This window comes from Coffea arabica, chromosome 8c (assembly GCF_036785885.1).
Source record: "Coffea arabica cultivar ET-39 chromosome 8c, Coffea Arabica ET-39 HiFi, whole genome shotgun sequence".
Taxonomy (NCBI): domain Eukaryota; kingdom Viridiplantae; phylum Streptophyta; class Magnoliopsida; order Gentianales; family Rubiaceae; genus Coffea; species Coffea arabica.
Window position 1 is genome coordinate 39,484,847 of NC_092325.1, and position 19,945 is coordinate 39,504,791.

General features: G+C 33.5%; 1 protein-coding gene across 2 annotated transcripts; it reads right to left on the reverse strand.

The window, feature by feature from the left end:
* Positions 1-15,947: 15,947 nt before the first annotated feature.
* LOC113706954 (protein NRT1/ PTR FAMILY 1.2-like) lies at positions 15,948-19,945 on the reverse strand. Of its 2 annotated transcripts, XM_072062433.1 has the most exons (5): positions 19,788-19,945; positions 19,424-19,632; positions 18,974-19,191; positions 17,787-18,028; positions 15,948-17,110 (listed from the first exon to the last, which is right to left on the reverse strand). In XM_072062433.1, exons 2-5 carry the CDS (start codon positions 19,620-19,622, stop codon positions 16,243-16,245), a joined length of 1,527 nt encoding a protein of 508 aa, XP_071918534.1. In that variant the 5' UTR covers positions 19,623-19,632; positions 19,788-19,945; the 3' UTR covers positions 15,948-16,242. The 2 variants fall into 2 exon arrangements, with proteins under 2 accessions (XP_071918534.1, XP_071918533.1); XM_072062432.1 differs by lacking the exon at positions 19,788-19,945 and having other exon boundaries at positions 19,424-19,769.

Below are 19,945 nucleotides of genomic sequence, written 5' to 3' on the forward strand. Positions count from 1 at the left end.
GATATTTTTGGGTTGAAAAGGCTGAGCTCCAATGTGTTGGAATGTAATGATGTGACATAACCTAATACCGCTGGCACAACTTACCTTTGTGATCCGTCAATTTGATACCAATTTACAATCCAACCGTCCAGATTGAATTGCTCAATCCCACCCAGATGCCCTCTTTAAACTGGATTGGGGTCTTTTACAATCAAACTTTTGATTGTACGGTACAATTAACGTGAAGATGGATTTGATTTGAAATTGAATGGATGAAATTGATGGCAGGACACAATTTCTAAGGATTGTGAAATTTATTGTATTTTGGTGTATTATTGCATTGGTGTTCATCTTTATTGTGGTCGCGTCGAATACGTATTGTGTTGTGGGTTACATTGTGCCATACAATTATACTTATAGTGCGGAAGTATATATTATAATTTGTAACATAGAATTAGAAATGGTGATTGTAGAAGCCTCTAATCAGATTAAAAACAAAAAACCCCCTATGGTATACCTAATGCACAGAAAAATTCCTCGTGGTTTCAAAATATATAAAACTACACATCATGTTTTGAACTAAATTGTAAACTAACAAAATTCGTTAAATTTAACGAAAATGATGGTTTTGGCTGTTAAACTTACGGATTCCGTTAGATTTACCGTTAAATTTATCGAATTCCGTTAAATTTTTCGTTAAATTTACCGGATTTCGTTAAGTTTAACAAATTCTGTTAGTTTACAATTTAGTTCAAAACATGAGGTATCATTTTATATATTTTGAAACCATTGGGGGTTTCTGTGTATTAGGTATACCACAGGGCTTTTTTGTTATTAACCCCCCCCCCCCAATCCTTAATTGTAAGCAAATTACCTTGTGGTCCTTTTGGATGGAGGTATTTGGATGGATTTGGATTTGAAATCCAAATCTCTAGTCCAAATAAGTGAAGAAATTTGGTTGAGAATTTAAAATTATGCCAACTACTCGATAGGCCTAATAATTTGTTTTTAGATTTTAGATCTTGTTATTACACGTTAATTACAATTCAATTTAGATTGTGGAGATTTGTGTCAGGTTCAAATTGGCCAAGGATATAGTTAATCTTGACGATAACAAAATTTCTCACAGAAGGGATTTAATGTGTTGAAATGAATTTCTTTTTCTTTTCTTTTTCTTTTCTTTTTTTGGGGTGTTGAAATGGATTTGAAAACCAACACTCCATATCTCGTCTCTCCAATAGTCTGCATCTTTCCAATAATCAGTCGAGCGCCGGCCCCCGCCGCAGGTACCCAGCGTCTCTTGTGTCCAGACAATATTGGCTCTAAAGAGAAGATGACTAGTTCGTTTTTTGGTGTTATTCGAGGCACTTCAAACATGTAGTACAGACTATATCAATTGCAATGCCTTGATTCTAGCAGCCAAGTAGTACAGACTACAGGATCGCGTTCGGCCACGTAGAAAGAAAGCAGACATTCAATTTCTATCCCAAAGTGTTTTTATTAATTGTGAATTCTATTATCTTATGATATCTTTTGAGCCAAACGATATACTTGAAACAATGTGTATTTCAAATCTATTCATTTTGCCTCAAAAAAGAAAATCTATTCTTTTGAAATCCATTCATTTCAATTTTTCTCTTGAATTCATGTTACCGCCATACGTAACCTTAGCATAAATTTAACATATGTTACTTGAAATTTGTGGAAAATAATGGCAAACTTTTGTGGCGACTCAGAAAAATATTGTTTTAAGAATGGAAATTGCGGGTTAGTTTTTCAATCTCAAGCAATTTGGACAATTTTTTGTGGTAGATTGAGAAATAAAATAGGGTTAAGTTAAATTAGGGTTTAATTGGAAATTCAACCTATGTCAATTGAAATTTGTGGGAATTAATGGCAGATTCTTGTGGCCACTAAGTGAAAATATTGTATAAGAATGGAAAATTTCTTATAGCTTAGGTTTTCGACATCAAGCAATTGGACAAACTTTTGTGATGGATCAAAAAATAAAGTACGGTTAAGTATTTAAAGGTAAACTAGTATTTCATTAGCACAGTTCTTTCTTATATTTATATTAGTTGAAAATTTATGCGAGTATGAATAATTCAAAAAAGGATCAAATAATATTCATACCTATTTATGTTAGAAAATTAATGTACCCAGATGTTCAAGTACCATTTTAACTTTTGAAAACTTCTATATATATACACATTTATTTTATTATTATATTATGCATTAAATATGTGAGCTATATGAAAGATTGATAGATATTATTTGAATGAATTATCAGATTTTTATATGATTAAAAACCTAAAGTTAAATATTTATACTCAACTAAATACCAAATATGCAAAAATATAATTTTCCCCATGAACAAATATTAATTTCTAGCAATGCTAGTGAAGTAACAATTAAAATAAAGTTAAAACATACAGATAAGATAAATTAAAGTGAATTTATAGATAAAAATTTAGTTTGTTAGAAAAGAGAGGAAACCTATAATGAAAATATAATATAAATTTATTAAAAATTATATTTTGTTAGAAGAGAGAGAAAATATGAGAAAATATATTTTATTAATATGAGTAAAACCCAAATATCCAAATGATCCATCGATTCTCTTCAATTAAGTATACCACTTAGAAGAAAGAATATGGGTAATTGAATTAAGAACTTTTAATGTGTGTGTATATGTATCGATGTATATGAGGTAATAAATATAACGTAAAGTGCCACCATACCCATAAATTAGACAGCACCTTAGTTTATGGCAATGGCTTTATTCAATTTTTAACCTAAAGGTTTTAGCTCGAATAATTTAATAGTCAAGCAGAAGCCAAATTGATTTAAGTTGATATATCCTTGTATATTTAATTTAAATGTAAACACTCACATTTATATTTCCTTGCATACACACCCTCACATAGTACATTTTCACATTTTTAAAATTTTAACACCTAAGTCCTCTTTTAATTAGAATTAATTAACACAGTATAAAAGGCAAAAAGATGAAAGATCTTCCAAAACATAGGGGGGTTATGTATAGCTTTTGAAACTATAGGGGGGTTATGTAAAAAATGCTAAATTATAGGGGGGTAAAATGTAATTTGCCCTAGAATTAATTAACACAATAGAAAAGGGAAAAAGATGAAAGATCTTCCAAAACATATGAAACAAAATAAATAAATGCAGAATCATATTTATGTGTGTATATACTTATCATCAATTGCATCATATATTCTCACATTTTTTAAAGTTTAACACCTGGGTCGTCTTTTAATTAGAATTAATTAACACGACGTAAAAAGGTAAAATATGAAACAAGATGAAAGATCTTTCAAAATACATGAAACAAATAAATGAGGCAATTGAATGAAAGATCCAATTGCCTCATTTATTTGTACCTTTGTGAAAGTAACAACTTCACTAGTATCTGCTTAGTTACATGTATGTACGCGTTAAACCCCATAGAAAATCGCATTTAGACTTCTAGGAATAACTTGACATCTTATGGATGGCCAAAATAAAATCAAGTAACTGTTACAAGTTGAGTGCAACTATGAATCACGCCGCAGCTAACTCTGGTGGATGCGGGGTGTTGGATTATGAGGAAGCGGGCCAATGAAAGTAGCACCAAGAGCTGGTATGGGTAGGGAACTGGCCCCAACTGGTAGGCAAGGCAAGGAAGCAGACAGAAAAGGAAAACGATAAGAAAGAAAAAGTGCCAAACGGAAAAGGACGAGAAAGACAGAAGGGAAAAAAAACAAATGGGAGAAGCGAAAGGAAAATTCCAGTTTTCCCTCTATTCTTGAAAAAAAATCTCCTCCTCTCGCCAAAAAATCTTTTGTTGGATTGAATTGTCATAGCAAACAATTTTTCTTTAATTAAAAAAAATTAGATGGATTCGACTCCAATTATCACTATGAGTCAAGGCATATTTTCAAGACCATAGTTTAATTATAGAAATTCTCACATTAGCTGCGAAACTCAAACATGCACCTTACTTAGCCAACATGTGGTGCCGTGGTTGCCAGCCATTATAAATATCCAGCCTTGACGTTTTCAGACACTTCTTGTTGGGATCTTTTTCAAAACGTGAGGATGTCCTGTGACACCAAAATTTTTGCATTATGTTCAGATAAGATAATTTAGGTGGAAGGTATAGGTGACGGATTTTGTATCCCTGGTAAGTGAAAATGGCCCTATCTGTGAAAATTGCTAAACTGAACTTGGCTACCTCAATGCATGTTTGCAGTTTCTACCAACATAAAAAAGAAAAATCATAAATTTTGGGGCAAATTCCACTTTACCCCCCTGTGGTTTAGCGTTTTTTCACATAACCCCCCTATGGTTTCAAAAGCTATACATAACCCCCTTATGGTTTGGATTAAAGTGTCAAAGTAACGGAAATAGTCACTCGTAACGGCGTCACCTAAAATGTCAAAAATACCCTTATGTAAGGTTGAAATTTATGTATTAACCAAGGGGGGTTATGTGTGTATTTTGAAAATCATAAGGGGGTTATATGGTAAAGTATTAAACCATAAGGGGGTTATATGATAAAATATAAAAATCATAGGGGGTTAATGTGTCATGTATTTATAAGGGTAATTTCGACATTTTAAGAAGTTCCGTTACGAGTGACTATTTCCGTTACTTTGACACTTTAATCCAAACCATGAGGGGGTTATGTATAGCTTTTGAAACCATAGGGGGGTTATGTAAAAAAGGGTAAACCACAGGGGGGTAAAATGTAATTTACCCTAAATTTTGCTACATGAATATATTAGGTGGTATTTGTAATATTCCAACCAAATGCTTATATGTGGACTTACTTCTCTATCAATGGCTTTAAAACCATCACGTCAGACTAGCAATCTGACTCCAATGGAAGGCAAGTGCTCAAAGCCATTGGAACACTCTCTTTTGAAATACATGATTAAAAGAGTTTAGATTTTGCTAAAGTCTTATGGGATTTCTGAAATTAATCAAAGAGTATTACTGGCATTAAAAGCAACAACACTGTATAAAATCAGTATTTGTTAGGAAATGTATCCCACTGTAATCAATAAATCTTGTAATAATGGACTATGGATGCTGAAACGCCCGTGTTATTATTGATCATTTGGAGGAAAAGGTCATCGTCGAAAACGAGGCTTATAGAAAAAGAGAAGGATTTTTTTGTTTTTTTGTTATTTTATTTATTTATTTATTGTTTGTAAGTGAGAGATTTTGAACTCATAATCTTCTACTTATAATCGTTCTACCTTACCACCTAATTCAACTCTCCTCCTAAGAAAAAGGAAAAGAGACAGTTACGAAAGTGGGGAAAGCAGTTAGTTTAAGGGTTAATTACAATTTATCACTCAAAAATACACTTTGATTCTTACTTTACTCTCTAATTTTATTTGTATCACTTAACCTTGTGCGAGACAAAAATACCCTTCTATTATACCATTTTTTTGCTCTCTTTTAACTTGTAATCAAAATTAATTTTTTTTCAAATTCTTATTTTTAAGCAAATAAAAAATTTTACTAACAAAAACTTAAAGATATCCAATCTCTAATTTGTAATTATGAAGAAAATATATAGATTTTTTGCATAATTACTTAATTATAAATCAATATCATTTATTCTCTAATGTAACAAAAAATTTGTATTCTAGTTTCTTTTATTGGACAATACAAAGTCAATTGCTCAATGTTTTATAATTACACATTCACATGTTAGTTATTTGGAAATTTTTGTTCTTTTTTCCTCTAATGGATATTTGCTTATTAGGTTATTTTTTTCTTTGCCTTTTTAAAGATAATCCACTGTTGGTGTATTTCCTAATATACATACTCCTCTCATTTGAATCTTTACCACTATCAATTACAGTAGTTAAAATTAAATCACATGTTAAAATTCAATGAAAAAGGGAAACAAAATTTCTCCATTATTGTCAGATCTAAATTTCTTTGATGAATTTTTTAATTAGTTTTTTAGGTCGGCAATTTCTCCATTATTATTAGATCTAAATTTCTCTTTAAATTTGAACCAGTTTTAATCAAATTTGATTGTCAGAAGATATGCACCGATGTATGGGATTACATTGATTCATCCGAATGCAAGATATATAGGAGCACCAATGTTATCTTTATTTCTATTGATTTCCTAGATCTATTGTATCTATTGATTTCATATTTATATGTATTTGTGTCATGTTTGTTTGATTTATTTTCTGCCATTAGTGGAGATTTATTAAATGAAATGATCTTTTTTTTTTTTTTAAAAGTATACTTATAAAATGGATTCAAAAAATAATGTACAGGAACATAAAAAATTTTGTCGTTTATTAAAAATTGTGTTGAACAATCAACACGGTTTAACTAAGTTCGAGTTACATTTATATTATCTATCTATGACATTGTGGTATAAAAGAAAGGATTAATTTTTTATGCACTGACAATGTATTAGCTTTTTATAAGGATTAATTTTTTATGTACTGACCATGTATTAGCTTTTTATGTACTAACACTGTAGTGATTTTTTTACACTAGCAGTTTGAATATATATCACATATGCATGACTTAAATTTCAAATTTAAATTCATGTTATGTAACATGATTTAAACCTGCTAGTATAAAAATTTTGAAAAAAGAATTACACACTAACAATGTATTAAAAAAAGTTATCCTAAAAGAAAATCCAAACCAAAGAAACCATCATGTCAAGCTAGCCATTTGAGGCTATGACTTCGGCAACCTCAAAGCCAATAGACTGATAGGTTGCAATTTTATTATTTATTTTATTATTAATTTCCCTTATTACCTGACTCGATGTGGATTAATTCCTAGATTCTACTCACTTTTGATATTTTACATTTATTTCAGGGAGTAGAATGAAAATATCATAACAAATGCCAATTTAACAAGAAAGGAGTCCAAGCAATAGAGATTATCCCAGGGTGCATTTTAGGAAAAGGAAAGCTTATGCCCATTTTTTGTAATTGCTGCTAAGGCGAGGACAGCGGAGGTCTTCTATTCTCGCTGGGGAGCCGCTGCACAGAAGGAGGGTAGTAGGACTTAGACAGAAATTAGGGGCAGAGAATGAGCGCTATCTTTTGGAGAACTTTTGCTCTTTGACTTTTCTTTTGTGAGCTTTTGCTTAGCTTTAATTATCGTAGGCCAGAGGCTATGAGAAGAACATTGAATCATTCTCTTTGGCTCCTCTGTTTGACTTTTCGCACGTGACAATCAGAAACAAATGAACTTTTCATTGTAGCTAACTTTTCCTTTTTCATTCAATCGGATTGAATTGCCGCGAGCGAGGACAATGGTCGCCACTGTTGATTCAATTGTGCGTGGGTTTTTCGCATCAAATATAAACTAATTCCCTTACTCCAGTTAAGGAACAACGGAGGCTTTGATTCGCCTAAAATTGTGAGATCGATTTAATTTTATTTTTTTCTTTATTTATTGGTATTCACATATTCCTTGATTATAGTACTTATGATTATTTAATTAATTGATTGTGTTGGATCCGGATAATTAGTTAATTTGGTAATCTATTGTCAATTAGGGCATTTAAATCCGTAATTATTTAATTACCTTGAAATAGTGACAACTGACACGATTAAATTTATGTCAGAGGGATACGCGGGCTAATCTGAAATAACCTTGGTAGTGCGTTATTTGGTTAGAATAGGGCTCCTCTAATACGTAAGGCAATTGGAAAATTAAATCTTATACGCGTACCTAAGATTATTTTTCAATTAGAGTAGTGATTAACGGCCGTACCTTAATCACCGACACAGTAAGGAGGAGTTGACTGTCATCGCTTGTTTGGTAGTTATAACCTATTTATTAATAAATAATTGAAATTGCTCGTGCATCGATAATCAATTAGGTGAACCATTGTTGAAGTTATTTCTTGACTAGACTTTTAATTATTATTACCTTATTTTTAGTGAATTGTCATTTAATTTTTAGTTGGCTATTTTACTCTTAGTTGAATTGTTTTAATTGTCACCCTTTATAAAATACACCCCCTGTGTTACTTTGGTTTTCTAAAGAGACAAATATCTCCAATCCCTAAGGATGCGACTCTACTTATCCTGTCTACAAATTCATAATTATTTGTGAAAAAGTCATCCTATTCGAGTATATCGGATCAAGCAAACTTTTCGGGAACAGGGTGAATCAAATAACCTATTGCACACCTAGAGTCCCTGCTCCAGTATTTGGAATCGGATTTTGGTTACTTTAACTTGCAATTAAGTTTATTTTTATTATTGTACAGGTTTCGACAACCTGTCAATTTTTGGCGCCGCTACCGAGGACTGGTGCTAGATTAATTTGTTTCTTTTTGAGTTCATCTTGTTTTCTTTTTTTATTTATTTTTCTCTTATTTTTTTTATATAGTTTATGGCTACTAACATTCCGTATTTTGATGATAGACTGGACTTTATTTCTGAATGGAATTATGGGACTCGTGTTTTTTCTAATGATCAATGGGCTGTTGCAAATTATGGAACTTATTTTGCCTCAAGTTATTCAACCGACACATGCCCCGCATTTCAAGATAATCTAAGTGCTCCAATAGATACTTTTAGAGATTTTTCATCTCGATTTCAAACGTGGTATAACCCTTATCCAAACAGGTATGATCAAGGATGGTGGGATAATTTCAATTTTAATTATGCGACCGGACCAATGGATTTTCAACAGCAAGAGTCTCAACAATCATTATCCATGTCAGGTATATCTCTTGAAGAAATGATTAAATTACTAGCTACTAATACATATCAATTTCATCAGGAGACATAAACGAGTATTCGTAACATGGCGGATCAAGTGCAACTATTGACATTTGGGATGGCGGATCAAGTGCATCTATTAACATCTAGAATAACACAATTGGCTTCTCACATTTGTGAAGAATTGCTATCACAGACCAACATCAATCTTGAGGAAGATGAGAGTGCAATTATCCGGCCAAATGATATAGAACTGCAAGAGTTTCAAGGAAACGAATATAAAGATGCAGTTGAAACGGAAGTTGATGTGCAAAAAATGAGCCCCCAATATCAACTCGTCCAAGTAAATGAATCCAGTAAACAATCTCTAAATGCGGTGACATCTCCTCCATTCCTTAATCAATATTTTCCTGACTCTTATTCTTCAATTCCTGTTAATGAAATTGACTTTATTATACCAGAAAATCTTGAATTTTATGACAGGAATAAATTAAGAGTGGCGATGGCAAGATATCTTGGACCAATAAATGCATGTGAGGGAGGAGTGAATGGAGAATTCAAATTATCGTTGACTTGTTTGGCGTCATTTACTAGTCCATGGAAGACTGTAGCTTGTGTGTTCAAGGATTACTCTATTTACGAGAATTATTAGGATTATATAGAGGATAAATCATTAAAACGAGCCACAAGATTTTATCCTCTATGAACAAACATGACAATATCTAGCCAAAAACGTTAAAGAAAGGCGCTCATTGGGAGACAACCCAATTTCTTTTAGTCATTTGTTCGTTTTTGTTTGTTAGTTTAAATATGTTTTCCTTGAATTTGACTGATTTCGGATTTCAATTTTCATTTTTAATGATTCGTAGGTGTCTCTCTAACTTGACGTGCCCGCGTCAAGTCATTTGGAGAGATCATGATCAGAAGGGTTCTTGCCTTTTTGACGCGCCAGCGTCAAATCGTATGGAGAGCTCATGGTTAGAAAGGTTTCTGCCTTCTTGATGCGCCTACGTCATGTTTGCAGGAAATGTAAGTATTAAAAATTAAAAAACAGATTTCGATTTCATGTTACTCTTTAATTTTGAATTTCGACAGTAAGTTTTGTTCATAATAATAATATTAAAAAATTTTAAAAAAATTTAAAAAAAAATGGGTCTTTCCGTTTAGCTATAACTTCTGATTTCCAAAATTAGAATTTACAAAAATCTAAAAATGAAAAAAAATGAAAAAAGAAAGAAAAAAAAAACTATCTTGTTTTTCTTTTTCTCTTTTCTTTTTTTTTCTTTCTTTCTTTTTCTTTCTTCCTCTTTTCTTTCTTTCTTCTTCCCCATTTCTTCTTCTCTTTTGGCCGAGCACCCTCTCATGCCCGCCGCTATCCCACTCACCATCCACGTCGCGTCGCCGCCACTTCCAGCTGCTCTATCATCGTGCTTCGGAAACCCACTTGTATTTGGCAGCTCTCATGCATCATGCGAGTCTTACACCTCACTTTGGTTATCACCCACCACTTTGACCCGATTTCAGGAAAGTTTTGTTGCCCTGTTTCCTACTTTTGATGTTTATTTGCTACATTGAGGGCAATGTATCATTTAGGTGTGTAGGAAATCAGTTGTGGTGCTAGTTTTACTAGTTTTTAGTTTCTATTCTTTTCCTTTATTTTTAGTTAGTTATTTGTCTATCTTCCATTCATTCTTTTTCTTTCTTTTTAATGCTTAGCTCTCATGTGAATACCAAAGTTTAATGTTAGGTTATTGACTCTAATTCTACTATTGTCAAGTTTTAATAATAAAAGTGTATCTAGTTAATGTGGTTGAACCCAAAAACGTCTCTTTGGTGAATATCGGTGATTATTTGACTCTTCTAATTTTTGGTTAACTTTTCTAGGCACTGGAAATTATTGTTGGCATTTTTATGTGAATTGGTCTAGTGATTAACTTTAGTTCTCCATGTTTGAAAAAAATGAGGCTAGCTGCTTTTTCTTTGTGATATTGTGAGATATTGTATTATCTGGCAGTGAAATAAAGTTGATTGTACTCCGCTATTTGTTACTACTGAGTAATCGAAAATTTTCACCTAAAGTGTCGATTCTCGCGTCAAAAAATAGTAATTTCTATGAGTACGTGGTTGTATAGTGATAGGAGTTGAGTAACCGGGCTCCTTCATCTGGTAAATGTTGGAGTCGCGTTAAAAGGCTCCGATGGCTAGAGACTAAGTCTTTTGTGTTATTGAAAAAAAAGAAAAAAAATAAATAAATAACGAAAAAAAAGAAGTGACAGTTGTGTTAGTGTGTGATAAAAGTCAACTTGCCGATTTGTAGATTTAATGTTGAGATTTTGGTTGATAATTGGACCATTTGCTGATAAATGTTATGTGTCATTCATTTTTCTAGATTAGTTAACCTATAATTGAAGGAGTTTATGATTTAGAAGCTAATCGAGGTGATGTTTCTTGGGTATTGATCACTGATGCTTGATATATATTTTTCTTGGTATCTTGGCAATATGGTAGACGGAGCAATGGCCATTGTCAAATATTGGTGTTTGTTTGATGTTTTCATGCTTGAGGACAATCATGATTTAGGTGTGGGGGGGGGGAATTGATGGATTGCAATTTTATCATTTATTTTATTATTAATTTTTCCTATTACATGATTCGATGTGGATTAATTGTTAGATTCTATTCACTTTTGATATTTTGTATTTATTTCAGGAAGTAGAACGAAAATATCATAACAAATGCCAATTTGACAAGAAAGGAACCCAATCAACAGAGATTATCCCAGGGGGCATTTTTGGAAAAGAAAAGCTTATGCCCATTTTTGGTAATTGCTGCAAAGGCGAGGACAGCGGAGGTCTTCTATTCTCGCTGGGGAGCCACTGCACAGAAGGAGGGTAGTAGGACTTAGACAGAAATTAGGGGCAGAGAATGAGCACTATCTTTTGGAGATCTTTTGCTCTTTGACTATTCTTTTGTGAGCTTTTGCTTAGCTTTAATTATCTTAGGCCAGAGGCTATGAGAAGAACATTGAATCATTCTCTTTAGCTCCTCTGTTTGATTTTTCGCTAGTGACAATCAGAAACAAATGAACTTTTCATTGTAGCTTACTTTTCCTTTTTCATTCAATCGGATTGAATTGCCGCGAGCGAGGACAATGGTCGCCACTGTTGATTCAATTGTGCGTGGGTTTTTCGCATCAAATATGAACTAATTCCCTTACTCCAGTTAAGGAACAACGGAGGCTTTGATTCGCCTAAAATTGTGAGATCGATTTAATTTAATTTTTTTCTTTATTTATTGGTATTCGCATATTCCTTGATTGCAGTACTTATGATTATTTAATTAATTGATTGTCTTGGATCCGGATAATTAGTTAATTTGATAATCTATTGTCAATTAGGGCATTTAAATCCGTAATTGTTTAATTACCTTGAAATAGTGACAACTGGCATGATTAGATTTGTGTCAGAGGGATACGCGGGCTAATATGAAATAATCCCGGTAGTGCGTTATTTGATTAGAATATGACTCCTCTAATACGTAAGGCAATTGAGGAATTAAATCTTATGGGCGTATCTAAAATTATTTCTCAATTAGAGCAGTGATTAACGGGCATACCTTAATCACCGACACAGTAAGGAGGGGTTGACTCTCATCGCTTGTTTGGCAGTTACAACCTATTTATTAATAAATAATTGGAATTGTTTGTGCATCGATGATCAATTAGATGAACCATTGCTGAAGTTATGTATTGGCTAGACTTTTAATTATTATTACCTTGTTTTTAGTGAATTGTCATTTAATTTTTAATTGGCTATTTTACTCTTAGTTGAATTGTTTTAATTGTCACCCTTTATAAAAAACACCCCCTATGTTACTTTGGATTTCTAAAGAAACAAATATCCCCAATTCCTGAGGATACGACCCTACTTGTCCTGTCTATAAATTCATAATTATTTGTGAAAAAAGTCATCCTATTCGGGTATATCGGATCAAGCAAACTTTTCGAGAACAGGGTGAATCAAGTAACCCATTGCACATCTAGAGTCCCTGCTCCAGTACTTGAAATCGGGTTTCGGTTACTTTAACTGGCAATTAGGTTTATTTTTATTATTTTACAGGCTTCGACAACCTGTCATAGACTCTTTTGAAACACATACATCAAAAAGGGTTAAAATGCAAAATGTTGAATTATCTCAAAAAGGGTTAAAATGCAAAATGTCGAATTATCTTTAAAGATTATGAGATTTCCATAAATTAATGGAAGAGTAATATTAGTAGGGAGAAGTTATCAAATTTGTCCTGCGGTTTATAACATTTTCTCTTGGGTCCCTTGTAGTTTTGAATATTATATTTACTATCCTAATTTTCAATTTCAATGTAACAGTGTCAGCCCTTACCTATAAACTATTAATATGAAATGCTAAAACGTATTTTCATTTCCAAATTACCACTATATGGCTTATAGGTAATTGGTGTAACAAATTCAAAGAATAAAAATAACTTGACATGCACCAAATAGATGAAAGAAATTTATAACAAAAAAAACATGTATGGCAGGCTAAAAGAGTTAAATAAGTTATAACAAACAGCAGAGAGAAATGATATCAAATTGTTAATGCTTGAAATACGTAGGTTCACAAGAAATTGAAATAGCAAATTTAAGTTTAAAAGGGCTTGAAATTTCAAAACAAAAAAGGGAGAAATATATATTCCATTAGCAGTGATGTAGTAGGCCTGACCACATTTTAGACGACAAAGTCAGTTTTTGTAAGCACCACATGATGCCGAATGTGTCCTAATCAGGTCTTAATCGAGAATTGTAAAAGGCAACATTTGTAGCAAGATTAATCTGAAACTGCTCTCTTTGGATGAACATCCAAGGATGGTCGCTTGCATCATCATCCCTTTGCATCATCTAAATCTCCATTCTGTATCTTCTACAGGTACTTCCTAGATTACAACAATCTTACCAGATTAAATATAACTAGTGCTTTTAGCACATTCTATGTGTGTGCATATTCCAAAAGCATAAAATCAAGTTTTTAATAATAAGTTATTGTATGTATGTAGAATCATATTTGTTTTTGGCATACTCTATGTGTGTGCTTATTCCAAAAATATATAATTAATTTTTTTAAAATAAGTTATTCTACGTAGAATCATGTTAGAGCATATATGTTTTTTTTTTTCCAGAAATCTATAAATGCTGCTCTTTTTTATTTAAGGAGTTATTATATTTAAAATCATGGTAGAGAAAAAAAGAGGGATGTGAGTAATTATAGATAAAAATTAAATTATGATGGAAACAAGAGAGAACTTGAGTAATTTGAAAACTAACTTTAGAGAGTATTTTTGGTATAACATTAAAAGGAATCCTCTCCTATTTTATATAACATAGATATCAATCTGAGACCAAAGATGTTGGTCAATATTATGCCTGCAGTACTGCATGAATTTTTATGTGCACATTTCAATCATATACATATATAAAATATTCCCCTCCACACTTTGGCAAAAGTCACGTAGCAAATCCTTTGCCTCTTGTGCATGTAATATTTTTCACCAAACAATCATGCACAATGAATTTAGCTAGTGTCAATATTAGCATTATGGGAAGTAAATGGTGTGTCATAATTAACTGCCTCAACATTAAGTAGCAAAAATGAAAGCGTGACGCACTTTATTTTATTGCATCATACAAATCGATTCTTTTTTTTTTTTCTTTCCCCGCAGAAAAGGCAACTTGTGGATGGTGGATGGTGCAGGTGACAAGGCAACTTGTTTTTTTGGCTAGGGACAAGGCGCCTTGTGCTTTCCAAATTCAATGCAAAGATATTAGATGTTGATGTAATTGCTACACAAACACATAAAAAAGTACGGAAATTTGTATGGCGCAAATTTCACTGAGAAAGTGAGGTTGAAGATGATGATCTTGACACATATTTGATACTATCCTTGAGATGTTATTTGCTTTCACTATATAAAGCAAAGTATTTGTTACAAGATTTACTTCTAAAATACAGTAGGATTTAGAGAATCTTGATATCAAATCTCAAGTTTTCTTTTACAAGGAAAAGTTCAAAATTCTTTGATTTGCCACTATCTCTCACATTTATAGGCATTAAGAGACAGCAATTAAGTTCCTTTAATGGATAGAACATGCCAAAAATGTTTCATAAATTTTTTGGCTTTTAGGAAGAATCCATAAACGGATCCACTTCCTATCGCTGCAGATCCGGTCGCAGATCCATTGTGTTGACTTACCCTTTGTTTAGATATGTCGAAAAATTTTTACTTTCCTCATTTCAACAAATCTTATTTCTATTTTATTTCACAAACTATTAGAACATTAGACTTCATAGAATACACATTGTGATAATGTGATGGAATGGACACACTGGCTCCAAAAGAAATTTGGGTTTAAGACATTTACGTACCTCCCTTTTGGTTTGACCAAATTATTAATATGTTCAATTTTCTGTGGAGTCAGCAATAATTTGTTGCTAAAAACTAGTCTAGGGGAGTATTTTCAGCCACAAGGTGAAGAAGGAGTTCAATCAATGCATCCATCACTTCTAGCAATAACTTGCTAAATCTTCTTACCTCCTGATGAAGCTAAAATTTCGTCTAAAAGGCATCCAGATATGACAAGTTGGATGACAGGTTTTCAAGTAAAACGGTAGACTTACAATCTTGAACATTTATGGTTTGCATATTCATACACCAAAAGCATACATCTATGTTGAAAACTTTTCAAAATTTGTATGATGTACATACATGTAATTAATGTGTATTCATTCATGTTTTTGGTATATGTATAGTATTGTAAATGTTTCTAAAATGTACATTCATATGTACATTTATGAATGTGTTCATGTATATGGAAATTCTTGAATGAAAGGATAGATTCATGATTTGATCTTAGGATCATGAGATGCATGAATTAAAGTTCATGAATTTGTACACAATACTTTGAATCTATTCATACAAATATTTAATGAGTCCTTTTGTTTCTCAAACAATCTTGCTATATAAAGAGATTAAGTAGAGAGTGGTTTGCTGTAGAAAATTACTTTCCTACTATTGTGTACTCTCTCAAAAGCACTCCATAGTTAGTTCAAAAGGATTTGTCTTGCTTTGTGCAAGAGTGTAAGACAAATAAACTTCATCTTATTCTAAAGAATATTTGTCCAAAGTTATTGCACGTTATACCGGACAAATAAAGGCTAAAGGAAAGTGATATCTATCACAATTTGAAGCCAATTCTTGTCACAATATTTGCCGGTTCTTTGCAATTTTCCCAACAATCTATAGATACAATCCTATTCAACAGTGGCATTGCCAACGATATCTAGAGTAGAGCATGAGTCTGACCTTCATTACCAGCTGTGTGGAATGACATTGTTGAAAACATCCAGATCAACTGGTATTCTCGAGTTCCAGGCTTCTGCAAGTATATTGATCACGATGCAACTTGTCTAGGTTTAACTAACTATATTACAGCAATGAAAGACCTCTAGTTCTAGTCATCTTGTTCATGAAAAGTTGTCTCTTCCTTATCTTCTTTGCCAGGACCATAAGCCTTGCTGCAAATGAGGAAATAGATCATGTTAGGCACACTTAAGCCAGCAAGAACCCAATAGTAATAATCATAGTGACCCTTATTGATGTTGGTCGAAATCCAGCTTTCTTTTCCTCCCAGTTTTGAGAGTTCGTCAATGGCGTTCATAAGAAAACTTGCTACAAGATTTGCCGCAGACATCCCAAGTAAGGAAAGAGTGGAAGATATACTTGACATGCTTCTTGGAAACTCGGAATAATAGAACTCATTCTGTGCAACTATATTTGCAGTTGCGCCAGCGCCAGTCAGGAAAGATTGGGGAAGAAGCCAAAGTAATGACATGTCCACCACTGCATCTGAATCATCTGAATATCCTTCCCTGATAGCCAGACTACGTCGTTTAACCTCCACGGTTGCTGCCACTATCATGCCTACGAAAGAAAGGGCAATTCCAATTCCCATTCTTTTCCTTGTCGAGAGATGAACAGGTCTCCCCAAAATTCTTGATGCAACAGGCAGGATTATCTGAAGATAAAAAGGTATCCATAGTACTGCACCAACAACGGCAAACATACTACAAGAACCAGCTGGCATTTCGAAGTTTGGACCAAATTTTCGGTTCATGAACTTTGCTTGAAGTACAGAAAATGAGAGCTGGCTGTTATTTACTGACATTATCATTCCTGTGGACCATAAGGGGATCACTTTGAGAATCGACTTCAGGTCCTCAACTTGATTTACTGTGCAAAGACTCCAGGGATCTGCCGCTGTTCCATCTGTTGTCAAGTCTTTCTCAGGATCTAGGATGATGCAAGCTTTGTTTAAGAACCTGGAAGACAAATTATTGAAGCTTCCATAAGAGAAATATTGTTTAAATGACCAACTAGGAACTTCTCTCTTCAATGTTCAAACTCCGAATGACTTTAAAGAGAAATTCTCAGACTCAAAAAATGCTTTTACAAATTGTTGAATTGGCCACCACATGAAAAATAAAATAGGATTAATTGCAAACCAATTATAGCTACCAAATACAGGCAACCTTGCATAATCAAAATAAGTTGCTAAGAACTTGAAATTATTCATACATGTGAATAATGAAAGAAATACAGCCCCAGTCTGAGAGCAGAGCTAGTCATTTTGGATAACAGAACTTTAAGATCAAAGGGACACTAATGTGAGGATTAAAATACACTCACCTTAGTTTTTCACTTGGAAGACAAATTGATGGAACCCTGTGGTGATGGCACACCAATTTTGAGCTCTCTGTTGACAATTCTATATGCCGTTTCCTATAAGAGGCTACAGCCACTTGAAGCATTTCGACAATTAAACGTGATTTAGCCTTCAACTTGACATATAAGTGCGAAGCCAAGGAGAATGACAGAGTTGACAACAACATGAGCATGACTGGAATGCCAAAACCAACTTGCCATCCCAAGCTTTCTTGTGCGTAGACAATGCAAGTATAAGCAATTAAAACAGAAATTGTGGATAACGCATAGTACCAGCTGAAATAGGACTCCAGAACCCGTCCATTGTTGTGGCCACCTGCTTTTTGTAACTGATCAGCACCAAAAGCTATGGATGAAGACGTAATTCCTCCAAATCCAATAGACGTGAGTCCTAAACAAGAACACAAGAGAAAGAGTTGAAAACTTGTCGCAGAGCTACAATTTTTATTCGATTCATGACATGGAGGCGGCTTTGCTTGTGGAATCATACTTGTTAGCCACAAAAGAGCCATTCCCTTCAATCAAAGTAGAAACTCATTTTCAGATGATACCATTAAAATTAGAAATAATATAGTAAATTTGAAGAACTAAAAATGCACCCTTCTGTATTACTGGTCAGTAGTGTAATTTTTTCTTGCAGCAGCACGACTACTTCCGTGCATCAACAAGTGAAGCCTTAAAGAAAGATGCAGAGAATTTAAATTTCTTTAAGTTTTCCTAGATTGATGTGCAACAAATTATCTTCTAAAAGTCAGGGGTTCTTTTTCAGTTTTCTTCACTGCACATGAAATATCAATGGAGCAGGATTTGTAACTGAAAACTAAAATATAAAGCTGCTGTGCGCGTGAAGAAACTAATGGCCTGCATTTTCGGATGACATCATGCCATATATGATTGGAATCCTCTCAAAAAAGTTCAGAAAGAGCTAATATAAAATGAGAGTTGCTGGAAACAGAATTAGACAAGAAAGTCTAAAACATGCCTTTTCTGCAATTTGTTTCACCAGTTTCCTATGTGAACATGTTGGTTCTTAATTGAAAGGAAACACAGGGTCAGAACAGATAAAATTTTGTCACTGCATGAAGATAAAAAGTGAGAAATAATGTATTTTTCCGACAAAAAAAGCATGTGACAGCGGCAGGAAAATGATTTACACCACTCTTAAGCAACAATGATGTAATTTTAAAGTGCACCCCAACTCCTCCTCCTCACAAGATCATTAAGCATTTTTAAATGTTCTTTGATCCATCCTGGCCGCCAGATTGTAAATCAAAGAAAAAAGCCAGGGATACTCTATAAAATTCGTCCACTTTCACAGTACAATCTGAAGTTGAAAATGACATGATGGATGAAAATGCAAGAAATCGGAACAAACAACTTCTTGTGCGATGAAAAATTAAACATAATTAAAATAAATATTAACTACTGAAAACACTAAAGTGTGTAAATGGGGTGTTTACCAGAAGACTAATAACACAACCAAATAAGATCATCCGAAATCGACCCAGAAATGAATCTGCAACTATAGCACCAAGAAGGGGCATGAAATTTGTTGCTGCTGACCAAAGAAAGATTATGTTAGACCCAGTAGCCATGTTCAAATGATACTCTCTCGTCAAGTACAGAATCATGCTAGGCTGTAGCCCATAGCTTGCCACCTGCGCAAAAGCCTCATTGGCTGCCCCCGGAAAAAAAACCATTAAAACACAGAACGGTCAATTCTTAATAGAAAATTTCACTAAAACTATTCCTCAATAAACTTCAATTAAACAAAGACACATAGAATGAGAATCAGATATACGTGGTTTTAATAAGGGTCGTTCGTTTCTTGTCTTCAAAGTGAGGTTTCAGTCCTTCCCACCCCACCCCTTCTACAAATTCAAAGGAAAAAAGAAAGAAAAAGGAGTTACCTAAAACGAATGGCATTGTTCTGAAGCCACCCTTTCCTGAAAATCCGTCATGATCATCAAGTAAAGGCTTTGTAATCATACTTTCTTGTTCATCATCAGCAGAATTCTCCATCATGCATGTAGGGACTTCTGCTTCTTCTTCTTCTACTGCAATAATATGTGTCAAGTGTTTTGATCTTGGTTCTCGTCCAGCAACCATACTGACCACACTGGAAAACAATTACCAATATTTTATATGAATAATTTCATACTAAGCATACGACCTAAGTGGCAATGCAAACTGAAACATAGTCGATCTTCTTCTACTAGATTTTGCAGACATTAGACAAAAGAGAAAGAACAATGAATAGTCTTGCGTTAAAACCTCGAGTACTTGATTTTTGATAGAGCTGTTAACGAGCCGAGTCGAGCTCGAGCATGTGATAATCGAGTTCGACTCGAACCCCTAATCGAGCCAGCTCGAGCTCGCTCGATTAGTAATTCGAGCTTCACAAACTATTCGAGATCGACTCGATATGTTCG